The sequence below is a fragment of the Maniola jurtina genome, chromosome 4, assembly GCF_905333055.1.
Source record: "Maniola jurtina chromosome 4, ilManJurt1.1, whole genome shotgun sequence".
NCBI lineage: Eukaryota > Metazoa > Arthropoda > Insecta > Lepidoptera > Nymphalidae > Maniola > Maniola jurtina.
The window spans coordinates 1520760-1533897 of NC_060032.1; the positions used below are offsets into that span (position 1 = coordinate 1520760).

At 35.2% G+C, this 13138-nt stretch overlaps 1 protein-coding gene across 3 annotated transcripts in view; it reads right to left on the reverse strand.

Annotated features, from left to right (window-relative positions):
• Positions 1-13138, reverse strand: part of LOC123864504 (neuroligin-4, Y-linked-like) — a 112323-nt gene that overhangs the window by 28681 nt on the left and 70504 nt on the right. For 2 of the 3 annotated variants that reach the window (XM_045904987.1, XM_045904985.1), the window contains exons 2-3: positions 843-1541; positions 131-348 (exon numbers count right to left, since the gene is read on the reverse strand). In XM_045904987.1, coding sequence (XP_045760943.1) covers positions 131-348; positions 843-1462 — 838 coding nt within the window. In that variant the 5' untranslated portion in view covers positions 1463-1541. Of the gene's footprint in view, positions 1-130; positions 349-842; positions 1542-2832; positions 2872-13138 lie in introns of those variants that run through there. The other variant, XM_045904986.1, reaches the window with a different exon arrangement.

Sequence of the window (13138 nt, forward strand, 5' to 3'; positions counted from 1 at the left end):
CAAGAATTTGCTTGAAACTCTCATTTTTCTTAACGTGGGTACGTATAAGATTTATGTTTATTGGTCTGTGGACTTAGATCGAAATTCGTAGAACTTCAGAAACAACCTTTTATAAGCTGTGTATACTTACTTTGCAAAGGAGCAAAAATGTTCAAGTAAAGACAATCTTCGCTTTGATTCTTAAGATAAGGCATCAGTCTTTTCAAATAATCTAATCTGCCCTTAGGCATTTTTTCTAGTAAAATCCTCTCGTCTTCAAGATCCAACAATTTCTGAGGACAGGATGGCCCCGGCAGGTCGGAGACCCGAACACCGTCCCAAGGCGAGGGCGTTCGAGTTGGGCTGAATCTAGAACAATATAAAAGCTAACTTTGTGTTACTTTCGTCAACCTGTGTAAAAAAATAAAAGAAATAAAACTCAATTATATACATCTTAGGTAATTGACCTAACTTAGTAATAAAATAGAAAAGGAATTGAATTTCGAAAACAGAGTCATAAGCATTGAACACAATTTAATTCAGGTCTCCAGGCATATTTTAATGCTTAATATGCTTCGTAATACATGAAGAGGTAGCCACGGATTGAGGAAACGCGTTGACCTAAAGCTACATTCAAGTAGAGTTCATCATCACTCAATCAGTCAATCAAATTTCATTATTGCGAATAGGTATACATCATCATCATTCTTAACCAATGACATAGATAACATAGGTCTTTTATAGGGATTCCCACAAGCACAGTATTGTGCCACCTGAATCCAGAAGTTCCATGCTACTCTCTCTAGTCTCCGACGGCTCCGCTATTCTTCGAATTTATGATTAAATAAATAAAAATATCTCACCTGTTTGACCCAACTGGAGGCGTAGCGTACGGAACACCTAAAAAAACTTCCAGCGGACTCAGATATCTGTGTTCATCCATTGCCAAAACTATCCCCTGTAATTTCCCATATTTAGTCTGTACTATCCTACTGCTTATCCTAAATCTGATATTAGACTTCGGAACTGGGTTTGAAGGGTTCAAATAATATCTCTTGTAATCACCATAGTCACTGTACCCGTTTCTCTCATGATTATAAAAGTTAGTACTATGAGGAAACTCTTCATTGTAATAAGGATTTTTATCAAAATTGACATTTGTATATTTTTCACCGGAATTAATACTATCTTGTTCGTCGTATTCTTCACTCGGTGAATCATTTTGTACACTATTGATATTTACTTTATTTATATTTAGTTTATTTAAATTACCACTGTTTTTATCACTGTGATGGTTCATGTTTGTTGTGTTGGAGTTAGCTGTTTTTAGTGATAGAAAAATAATCAATAGAAAAGAATATAAATTAAAACGTACGAGTGTGTTATTATATGATTTGTTTTTTCTATTATTTTTACTTTTATCATTTTGACGCATTGCCACGTTTTTAGTCCGCGCTTTATGAAACTGTCCATCCGGAAACATATTTCGTCATGTTATCATTTTTGTTTTGGATTTATCACTAGACTCGTCCATTGCAGGCTTCAAATGTTTGGCGTTGGATCTGAAACAAAAATAAATTGCATTTTATATTGGGTCATCTCAGTGTTAAGTTTTGGTTTTTCAATACAAGTGAACAAATGTTTAACTTCCTGTCAAAATATGTACATTTGAAATAAGTCATTATCATCATCATGATGAACCCGTAGCCGGCCCACTACTGAACACAGGTCTCCTCTTAGAATGGGAAGGGATTTAGGCCATAGTCAGCCACACTGGGCCAGTGCGTATTGGTAAACTTCACACACCTTTCAGAATACTATGGAGAACTCTTAGGTATACAGATTTCCTCACGATGCAGATATTTTCCTTCATCGTTAAAGCAAGTGATATTTAATTTTTTAAGACGCTCATACCTATGACTCTAAAAAGTTAGAGGGACGTGCCCGGGATTGAACCTTCAACCTTCCGAACAGGAGGCGGACATCTTGGCCACTAGTCTATCACGGTTTTTTGAAATAATTGTAAGTAGAGATTGGAATAAAACTGCCTTGCTCTATTGAAATAATTATCCTTATTTTGCAAATTCTGATAAATCTTCAAGAATTTTCTTCGTTGGTTAACGAGTCTTTGAGGATAATTCTGGAGGCTTGTTGAAGGTATGAAATTGATGTTTAGGCGTCATTGTAAATAACTTTAATAATATCTTTACCATGAACGTGGCTTTCTCTGGAAACTTTACTTAATAACGAAGGAACTTAAAAGTCTAGTATAGAGTAAGCTTAGTGAAGTTTCCACATATTTCACCTCAAGATGTAAATTAATTTTAAACAATTTTGCAATTTACGTAAGCATAAAGAAAGTGAAACACCTAAGTAGGTTCTAAAACTTTGTCTATAAAGAATTTGAGCGTGGTAGCACTTGGTAGAATTTGAGGGCACTACTAAAAAGTTTTTTTTAACTGGGACAGTATGGGGAAATCCAAAACCATAGGAGATACAGAAAAACTGTCTTAGGAAACTTCAGTTTTTTTGGGAAAACAATTTTGGCATAGTCAATTTTTTGGTCAAGCGTGAGTTGTCCTTAAAATCAATGAAATTGACTAAATTTTTTTAAATGCTGATCGACTCAGTTTCATTTAAAGATCATTTCATTGTATGGAAAGAAAAAAAAAGAGCTGAAGTTTCATAAGACAGTTTTCCTGTGAAGCGTAGATGTGGCCGCAGCTTTAATAAAATATTGTAGCTGCACTTATACGTATTGCTTTCATATTTTTAAATTAATAAAAAAAGCATCATTTTCTTCGCTACAAAACTCATTTACGATATTAAAAACCGGATGAATATTTTACTTACAAGAGAAAATGTGAAGATAAAATTTCTATTGCGAACGTGGAAGGTGTCTACTTGAAGTTTCTTGATGTCGGGAAGATTCAAAGAGCTAATGAAAGAATTCGTTTTATTTGCGTAATCAAAACCTTATTTTACGACGGTGTAGGGTGCTTAAATTTTTATTAGACTCTTAATATAAAAATGTTCTTTAAGAAGCAACTAAGAACGGTTATTAACAGGGAAACGACGGAGTTTTTCGAACGGGATTTTTAAAGGAGTGGTTTTTAACTATAGAATGAGAGCAAGCACGTGCCAGGCCTTCGTTATTTTATAAAAGCTGAAAGTTTCTCGTCATATTGTTCCCACCACAGGGAGGAGCGATCAGCAACTATGAAGTTTGGATCATGGTGGCTATGGGAGATAACAGGCAATAAAGGTCGCTAGTGTTCCAATAAACTTATTGGCTTTAACTGTAATAACATAACATTTAGAAAGTAAACAAGCATCCGAAACAATATTATGTAGGTATCCATACCAAACTAATTTATGTTAGTATTGGAATTATCTACGGAATCCAATTAGTGCAGTGAATAATGAACAATAGTTAATTATAGTCCAAAATTATTTGCACCCTGTGATAACAAAGCTAGATAGCCGAATCAAACTATAATCGATTTGAAGCCAGACTCATTAGAATTATAAGTACGCGACAGGTCAAGATGGCAATCGGGGATGAGGGGGGGGGACGCCCCGCACACCCACGCGTGACCCACGCTAACCTCCGCGCGGGGGCTGGGTGTGTGCGGGGCATCCCCACCCCGATTGCCATCTCGACCTGTCGCGTACTTATAACTATTATTGTAGTATAGACTTTAAGAGTGGTTACGCACTCATCCGATCCGAATCCGTGAAAATACGGATATAAAAACTCGGACCAAACTTGGATATTGCTTACGCACTAATCCGATCTCTGATTCAAATCCAAAATATTCAATGGACATCTTTGACATATTTTCTACGTCATACGTCCGATTTGAATCCGAGGCACGTCCGAGATATTCTTATGAATGACGGAAGTCGGATGTAGTACGTAGGCTACCATACAAATAGTTCTATGACTACTTCGGAACGTATTTTCACGGATTCGGATCGGATGCAGTACGTAATCGCCCTAACAGGATTTCACCCGCCGGCAGCAAGGCAATTTTAGTTTTTTAATTGAGTTTCGAATATAATAATAATTATTAGTACCTACTTTTGGTTTTGAATAATAATTATAATAATTATCGGTTTCTGGTTTTAATTATGAGTTCCAAATCTAATTAGTACTTATATACTTACTTTAGATAATTAGGTAATTATAATTTGTTAAACCTATTCCGTAATAAATATTATTGCAGTGCAAAATTATTTAATTAAAATTTAATCTAATAGAAGTGAAGTTACTGATTCAGTTAAATATTAGCTTATGCCCTGCATATGACTTTGCATCTCAATATTTTTTATTTTTAACTCAATTTTACGCTTGAATTTTTAATAAAGAGCAACGCATAATTACACCGTAAAACTGATATTGCCTGGTAATTATATTCACGTGTGCATAAGCTCTTAATCTGCGCCAATCCCAATATACACGTGTTCCAGGTTAATTTGCTTTAGCATCGGAACTATCCGTGGAATCCAATTAGTGCCGTAGATGACAGGTGATAGTCAATAATTACACTTGGAATTTATTTGCACCTCGCTACAATAATCGGGATTGCCGTCAATTCCAATCCAATTCAAAATGCGGTTGAATACAACTAGGTACGAGTATATAAGGTCTCATTCAGGGAGATGTGAGGCCTAGCGGTGCATTGCTAAATGAAACTTATTTACTTACACAGTTTTCGATATATCATATAACATGACACAAGTGTAAATTAAAAATTTATAACACCCCCGACAAGTTAAGGTTATAGTAACTAGAAAAGAGCTGATAACTTTCAAACGGCTGAACCGATTTTCTTGGATTATAGCTAAGCTCTCGATCAAGCCACCTTTCAAACAAAAAAATAATAATTTAAAATCGGTTCATTAGTTTAGGAGCTACGATGCCACAGACAGATACACAGATACACAAGTCAAACTTATAACACCCCTCTTTTTGGGTGGGGGGTTAAAAATATGGGGTAGTAGTACCGATTAGTTAGTGCCCACTGCCCATAGATTCTTTCGTTGTCTAAAAAAACGGCCCAAATTGAGAACCACCTCCTTTTTGGAAGTCAGTCCGAGGAATCGAATCGCCGACCCCTTGAATAGCAGGTGGACTTAACCACTAGGCTATCCTCGCTTAATGGATTAAATGATACTGGGCTATTTTGATCCCATATTCCCATTCTAGTTATTTGTGTTAAAGTTCATGCCTTTTAAAGGTCACATCTGAAAGTTTGTGAACCGAATGGAGGAAATCGATAAACGTGTGAAGCGCTTTTGTTTTGAATAAGTAGACACAGACAGGTAAACTAAGCACCCAGTACGTATAATAGTCCGCGACAGGTTGGGATGGCAAGAATCGGGGTGTGCAGCGAGCTAGGGGTATGTAGGAGCTACGATGCCACAGACAGATACACAGATACACACGTCAAACTTATAACACCGGGTTATAACACTTTTTGGGTCGGGGTTAAAAATTGCTTATTCAAGTTCTGTTTCAGTGCAGGAAGGTTCAATGAACAAACGAAACTCTTTAATAAATGAAAAGGTAAAAAGTTACCTGTTTGTTCAGAACAAGGGATTAAAATCTAAAACCAATATTGGGAAAATCTGTCCGGTAAAACAAAGTTAATATTTGCCCGGTTCATACAAAATTCATTCCCCGGCAAAAATTTGTTCCCTTGGGGTGAACTCGATTGATACCAGATTAGATTCCACATCGAATATTGGTCATGGATTAAAATAATTATTGTAACTCGTGGAGCGAATCTATCCAATCAAACTAAGTTCAAATCTACAAGGTTTATATAAAATTCATTTATTTACACGCCAATCGAATCAGCAATTTTCTGTTTTCTCACTGAAAATTAGAAATCTGGATCAAAATGTTACTAGGTTTTACGTCAAAACTTGTCATAGAGGACGAAACTAATAATAACAGGTATATTTAAAGACACGTGTGGAAAAATCCAGTAAACCAAAGTTCGAATCTACCCAGTTCATATAAAATTCATTTATACACCAAATTGAATCAGCAATTTATTTCATTGATATATTTTGGAGTACTCTTTATGCATACTCAAATTATAAATACAAAAGTGTAGCTGTCTGTCTGACTATCTATCTGTCTGTCTGTTACATTTTCACGGCCCATTCGTTTAACAGATTTTGATGAAATTTAATATCTTGTATCACGGAGACGGACACAAGCTTCTTTTGATCCCGGAAAATCAAAAAGACATTTACACGTGGATGAAGTTATGGGCTTCTACTTAATAATATTATATTAACAAGTGTAAATTAAAAATTTTCAACACCCCCGACAAATCATTTTCAAATAAATAATTATGTATATCTAGGCAACGTCCATCTTGACAGCTTGACATTTGTCAATTGACACTTGAATATTATGAACCTAAGGGTTATCTAACCTTCTTTTCTACAAGAAAACTAGAAAAGAGCTGATAACTTTTAAACGGCTGAACCGATTTTCTTGGATTATAGCTAAGAACACTCTCGATCAAGCCACCTTTCAAACAAAAAAAAGTAAATTAAAATCGGTTCATTCGTTTAGGCGCTACGATGCCACAGACAGATACACAGATACACAGATACACAGATACACAGACACACAGATACACAGACACACAGATACACAGATACACACGTCAAACTTATAACACCCCTCTTTTTGGGTCGGGGGTTAAAAATAACACGTAAACCCCGTGTAGCAACAAAATTCAAATCTACCCAGTTTATGTAAAATTTATCAGCAATTTGCAGTGAAAATTGAAAAATGATTTTGTGTCTAACACTGGTTACTGGGGATTAAAACTATTTGAACCTCGCGGGCCAAATTCATCCAGTAAAACAAAGTTCACATTTGCCCAGTAGGTTCATATAAAATTCATTCTATAAAAACGTTAAATCAGCAGATTTTACGAATTGACTAACCGAACGGATTCCGTATTCATTTGAATTTTACATCGAGCATTGGAACTAAATTATGTTTATTTGCGTTGAATGTATGAAAAATGTATGCTTACAAGTGCAGAGTAAAGGTTTTTAAATCAAAATATGTAATCTTTATTTTCCCAAAGTAACATAGTTCCCTAACTACGTAGGCTAGTTTGGGTCACTCTTTGCCCACAATCACCGCATTATAAATAAATTATTTTTTATTCAATTCAATTAGACTTTTACAAGTACTTTTGAATCGTCAAATGCATCTACCACTTGTTCGGAATGCCATTCTTACCGAGAAGAACCAGCAAGAAACTTGGAATACTCTGTCTAGATCTTCGTTGGACCTCTATAATACCAGTACCTAATTCTATCCTACTCTGTGCTGTGTGTGGCTGTAGGTCAGCAGAATCAACTGCCAAAAAGCTATCAAAAAACTGCCCAGTTTTTTAATTTCGTCTAAATTGTTTGTTCCGCCTAATAACTTTTATAATTAAGATTATGAAATTTTCAAAGGTTACGTTTGAAATTAAAATTTATTTTTAAGTTTTGAGTGTTTATTTACACACTTAATATAATTACTTCAGTCGTTTTGTTTTATTGGCTTTTAAAAGGAAATATTTTAGATTCTTCTTGTTTTTCTCTTTTTCTTTGTTACATATCATCAAGACTCATTACATTATCTAAATATATAAATGAAAATCTGACTGACTGACTGATCTATTGACGTACAGCTTAAATCCGGCATGCTGGTAGCTATTATGATACTAAAGGTATTCGGTAAGAAGGACTTTTGAAAATTCAATCCCTAAGTGTGTAAAATAGAGGTTTGAAATTGTGGTCCAAGCGCACAAAGTCGCAGGCATAAGCTAGTTGTATTATAAGACCCTTTGGACTATTAAAATAGTTTGCCGTAAACGTTTTAGTACAGATACCGAATACCCGTTTCAGTACAGGTACCGAATACCGACACAAGGATTTTAAGAAAGGTAACTCTATATACCATTGTGTAGATAGCTAACAAAGTCCATTATCAAGGCTGAGCTTGCAGCCCCAGGGTACAGGTGTATTGATCTAAGAGCCCGCGAGGGTCAGACCTTCGTTATTTTATAAAAGCTGAAAATCATCTGCCTATTGTCCCACAGGAAGGAACGATGCGCGACTATGAAGCTTGGATTATGTAGACTTTGGCAGATAACAGGTAACAAAGGTGTAAAAAATCTTACGTCAAAATATAAAGTGCAAGCTTTTTATATTTTCTTCGGAATAGTACTATCACCAATCACGTCATGCATTGCCAGACAGTGTCGTAGCAAACTCCTATCAGACATCTTTAAAATTTAATAAATGTAAAGTTAACGCTAAATGTTATTCGCGGATGTTCCTCCCTGTGTTGAGGACAATGCGCAGATAAACTTTCAGCTTTTATAAAATAATGAAGGTTTGACCCTCACAGGCTCTCTCTCTATATAATGAGTATTCTCTGTTCTAAGCTCATAGCAATACATTCCATTGTAATGCCTAGATGTTATCAGAGAAATCCGATCGAGTGTAATTATAATAGTAATTGAGAATTGCTTTTGATGGCTGACTTCCTAGGATAATAGTGATTAACTGAATAATAATATTATGTCAGTTGACATACAAGTTTTGAAGAAAGATTCATCAATGTATCGGTTAAAGTACACGTTTTTATGAAGGGTTCATAATTTTCTTCTAAGTCCATGAGTAAATGAATGATTTTCAGGGTTGAAATTGAAATAGAAATATGCTTTATTGTACATCATCTTAAAAACAAGCTTAAAAAGAAACAAAAAAATAAAACATTACACAACTAAAATACTAAGTGGTACAATTTGGCGGCCTTATCGCTCCGCACCTCAAAAAGAAAAAGGAACGAAGTTATCCTATAGGATCACTTCGTTGTCTGTCTGTCCGTCGTATCTGTCTAGTCGTATAAAATAGAAAGTACAGCTGATATTCATAAAACATAAAGAATTTTATGTCCTGTACAAAAAAAAAGAAACTTTTGCGGCGGATTCAATCTGCAACGTCAATCATGTCAAATGAGTCGTAAAAGTTTACGAGAGGGATGTTTCAGATGAAACTATTCAGCCGTGATTCCTGATATTGTTATCAGACGTCAAAAAATGACGGGTTTTGTCGAACATTTTATGACTCAATACAATGCGAATCAAACTTGAATAAGAATGCAAATCCATACTTCTGTACTTCTAAATTAATAAATAAATAAGCCTCGATAGCTCAACGGTTGAGGAGCGGACTGGATTCCGAAAGGTCGGCGGTTCAAACCCCACCCGTTGCACTATTGTCGCACCCACTCCTGGCACAAGCTTTACGCTTAATTGGAGGGCAAAGGGGAGTATTAATTATGATTGGCATGACTACTATTCTTTTTTTTTTTAATTGTATAAAAGGACTAGGCTGATGCTCGCGACTCCGTTCGCATGAATTCTATATACCAAAATTGGCTACATATTGGAAACTGAAACCTGCGTACAATTTCAGTTATATCTTGTACTTGAACAACAAATACTAAAATAAGATAAATATTATAAAGAAACGTAATTATGTCATTTTTAACGGGGAACACTATTATTAGTATAACTTCACAATAAATAATAGTGAAGCGAATTTCTTGCGTTATTGCTCTCAACATTTGAACAGGCAAACGTCTTAGATCGTGGCGAACTAATCATATGAATAAGTATGGAATATGAATAGGTACATAAATTTTGTACAAAATATTAATGTGGTTAATTTAAAATGGCTTCATGGATTAATTCCTGTGCTCACAAATATTGTGGTTATTAAACTCTCTGATATCATCATCAGTTATTAATGTGTTTTCATCATATCAATGTTTGCGGTAATCACTGCTTTGTGGAATAATTATAATAAAACTAGGTTATGCCCGCGACTTCTTTTTACCCTCTTAGGGGCTTGGATGAATAAATACTCCTTAGGGGTTGAATTTTCAAAAATCCTTTCTTTGCGAATGTCTACGTCATAGTAGCTATGATGCTAAAGTTCAGCCCGACCCGTCAAGAAGTCTATGCGTTGATAGATCAGTCACTCAGTCAGTCACCTTTTCCTTTTTAACCTCCGACCCAAAAAGATGGGTGTTATAAGTTTGAAGTGTGTATCAGTGTATCTGTCTGTGGTATCGTAGCTCCTAAACTAATGAACCGATTTTAATTTAGTTTTTTTTATTTGAAAGGTGGTTTGATCGAGAGTGCTCTTAGCTATAAGTAATTCAAGAAAATGGGTTCAGACGCTTGAAAGTTATCGGCTCTTTTCTACTTACTGTAACCTTCACTTGTCGGGGGTGTTATAAATTTTTAATTTACACTTGTATATATTATTTAGACTAGATGAACTTCGTTTAAGTGAAATCAGGTTTTAGAAAATCCAGTGGGAACTGTTTAATTTTCCGGGCATGCAAAAATCACGTTGATCCGTTGCGACGTAATTGAAGGACAAACCAACAAACAAACTTAATTTTGCATTTATAACATACCTATAGAGATTATTATGTTCATGGTTTTATAGGAATCAACCATACCCCGCGGCTACGGCTTTTGTGGTTTAACACTACGTTATAATTTAATTACACCATGTCATCCATGAAATCGTTTACAATAATATAGCCTTACTAATTTTATAAATGCGAAAGTGTATTATTTAGTTAGTTGGTGTTTCGTATCGATATTGGATATAGTTAAAGATCTGGAAAGTGATATATTAGGCAACTTTTCATCCTGGTAAATTAAAAAAAATATCAGTAGTTAGTTAGTTTTTTGTTGGGTTCTTGTTTTGTGTGGACAAAACAACAAACCCACACGTTAAACAAATTATTATTAAACTTTGATACGGGTAATACAATTCTAGACTGAAGGTAGGTATGCTCCAAGTTGCCTATCTAGCCTTTCTAGCACATTATTTTGGACAAATCATAATTATTTTCATACTACTGATGCCCGCGACTTCGTTCGCGTGGATGTAGTTTTTTAAAAATCCCGTGGGAACTCTTTAATTTCCCGGGATAAAAAGTAGCCTATGTGCTAATCCAGAGTATAATCTATCTCCATTCTAAATTTCAGCCCAATCCGTCCAGTAGTTTTTGAGTGAAGGAGTAACAAACACACACACACTCACACACACACACACACACACACACACACACACACACACACACACACACACACACACACACACACACACACACACACACACACACACACACACATACAAACTTTCGCCTTTATAATATTAGTGTGATAGTGTGAAATGTGATAGTGTGATTATAACTAATAAATGTTACCTGGGGCTTTGTCCGAGTGGAGTTTTTATTCGAATTCAGGTTTTTAAAAATCCTGTGGGAACTCTTTGATTTTCAGAGACAAAAAGTCATTCTCCAGATCTTTAACTATTAAGTAACTGCTAAAACATGTCACCCCGTTATTCCGTTGCGACGTTATTGAGGCACTAACAAACACACTTTCACATTTAGTATAACATGGGTTGTGATACGTCACAAGAATCTCATTACTGTAAATAATTAGTATAACGTCTCAGGGAAAACTTACATCAACAACTTACAATCTTACTTAGTTCGCAGTAACAAAGCTGCAGTTCGCTAAGTACACAGGCGTATAACTTACCAACTAGCAAGTAACAAGGAACAAAAGCGACAGAAGCGGGACCAATTGTTCCCAACTTAAACTTTGACATGGGTGTATTAATTTGCGACTGTAACAAGAAATTATTATACTTCAAGTTACCTATTGATGCCATATGGATGGCTCATAGCTGTTGAGGCCCAAAGACATTATCACAGAATCCTTAATAGAACTTAACTTCGAGGTAAAGACGGATTACTACGCAAAGATGGTTAAATAAATAACGGCTCTTTGTTATGATGCATTATATTGCAATAGACTATAGAGCTGGCACAGCGCTGCAGTCTAAAATTTAATAAATTGTTCTCTTTCTATAATATAAGCATTTATCTCTCGCTCTCTCTCTATTTTGTGAGAGTGACGTTCCGCACACATAACAGTGAGACGTTACTCTCTTAAGAAAAATATACTTAAGTTTATGCTGTCGGAGACACGCGTCGCTGTAGGATATTTCTCAGGTCACGTGAACAAAAAAAATTTTCAAAAGAAAAATAAAACCGATTTCAAAAACCACAAACACTAAAAAGTAAAAAAAAATACATGTGTAATGTATGTATGAAGTCGAGCGAGCATAATAAAAGAAACTAGAAATCCAAGTGTGATGCTCGCCAAACTTCATACATACATAATATATTATATACACGTGTAGAAACAAAAATTATTTTTAACTTTTTAGTGCTTGTGGTTTTTGAAGTCGGTTTTATTTTTCTTTTGATTTTTTTTATTTCACAGTATTTAGTGGCCTTTTCATCAGATCTTCACCAAAAAATGGGACCACCTGCAAAGTATACCCTTTCAAACAAACAAAAAAATTTCCAAATCGGTCCAGGCGTCTTTGGAGTATTCGGGTAACATACATAAAATAAAAAATAAAAAATATTCCGACGAATTGAGAACCTCCTCCTTTTTTCGAAGTCGGTTAATGAATCTGCCTTTTTAACCCCCGACCCAAAAAGAGGGGTGTTATAAGTTTGACGTGTGTATCTGTGTATCTGTGTATCTGACTGTGGCATCGTAGCGCCTAAACGAATGAACCGATTTTAATTTACTTTTTTTTGTTTGAAAGGTGGCTTGATTGAGAGTGTTCTTAGCTATAATCCAAAAACATTGGTTCAGCCGTTTAAGAGTTATCAGCTTTTTTCTAGTTTTCTTGTAGAAAAGAAGGTTAGATAACCGTTAGGTTCATAATATTAATATGTCAATTGACAAATGTCAAGCTGTCAAGATGGACGTTGCCTTGATACATAATTATTTATTTGAAAATGATGTTTTGGAAAACTCAGATACTTTGGATCGTAGGCGCGGAATAGTCCAAGAAAATCGGTTCAGCCGTTTGAAAGTTATCAGGTCTTTTCTAGTTACTGTAACCTTCACTTTTCGGGGGTGTTATAAATTTTTAATTTACACTTGTATTTATTTTAGTCATTGCCAAGTTAGTCTTGACTGCAATCTTACCTGCTAAGTTTACG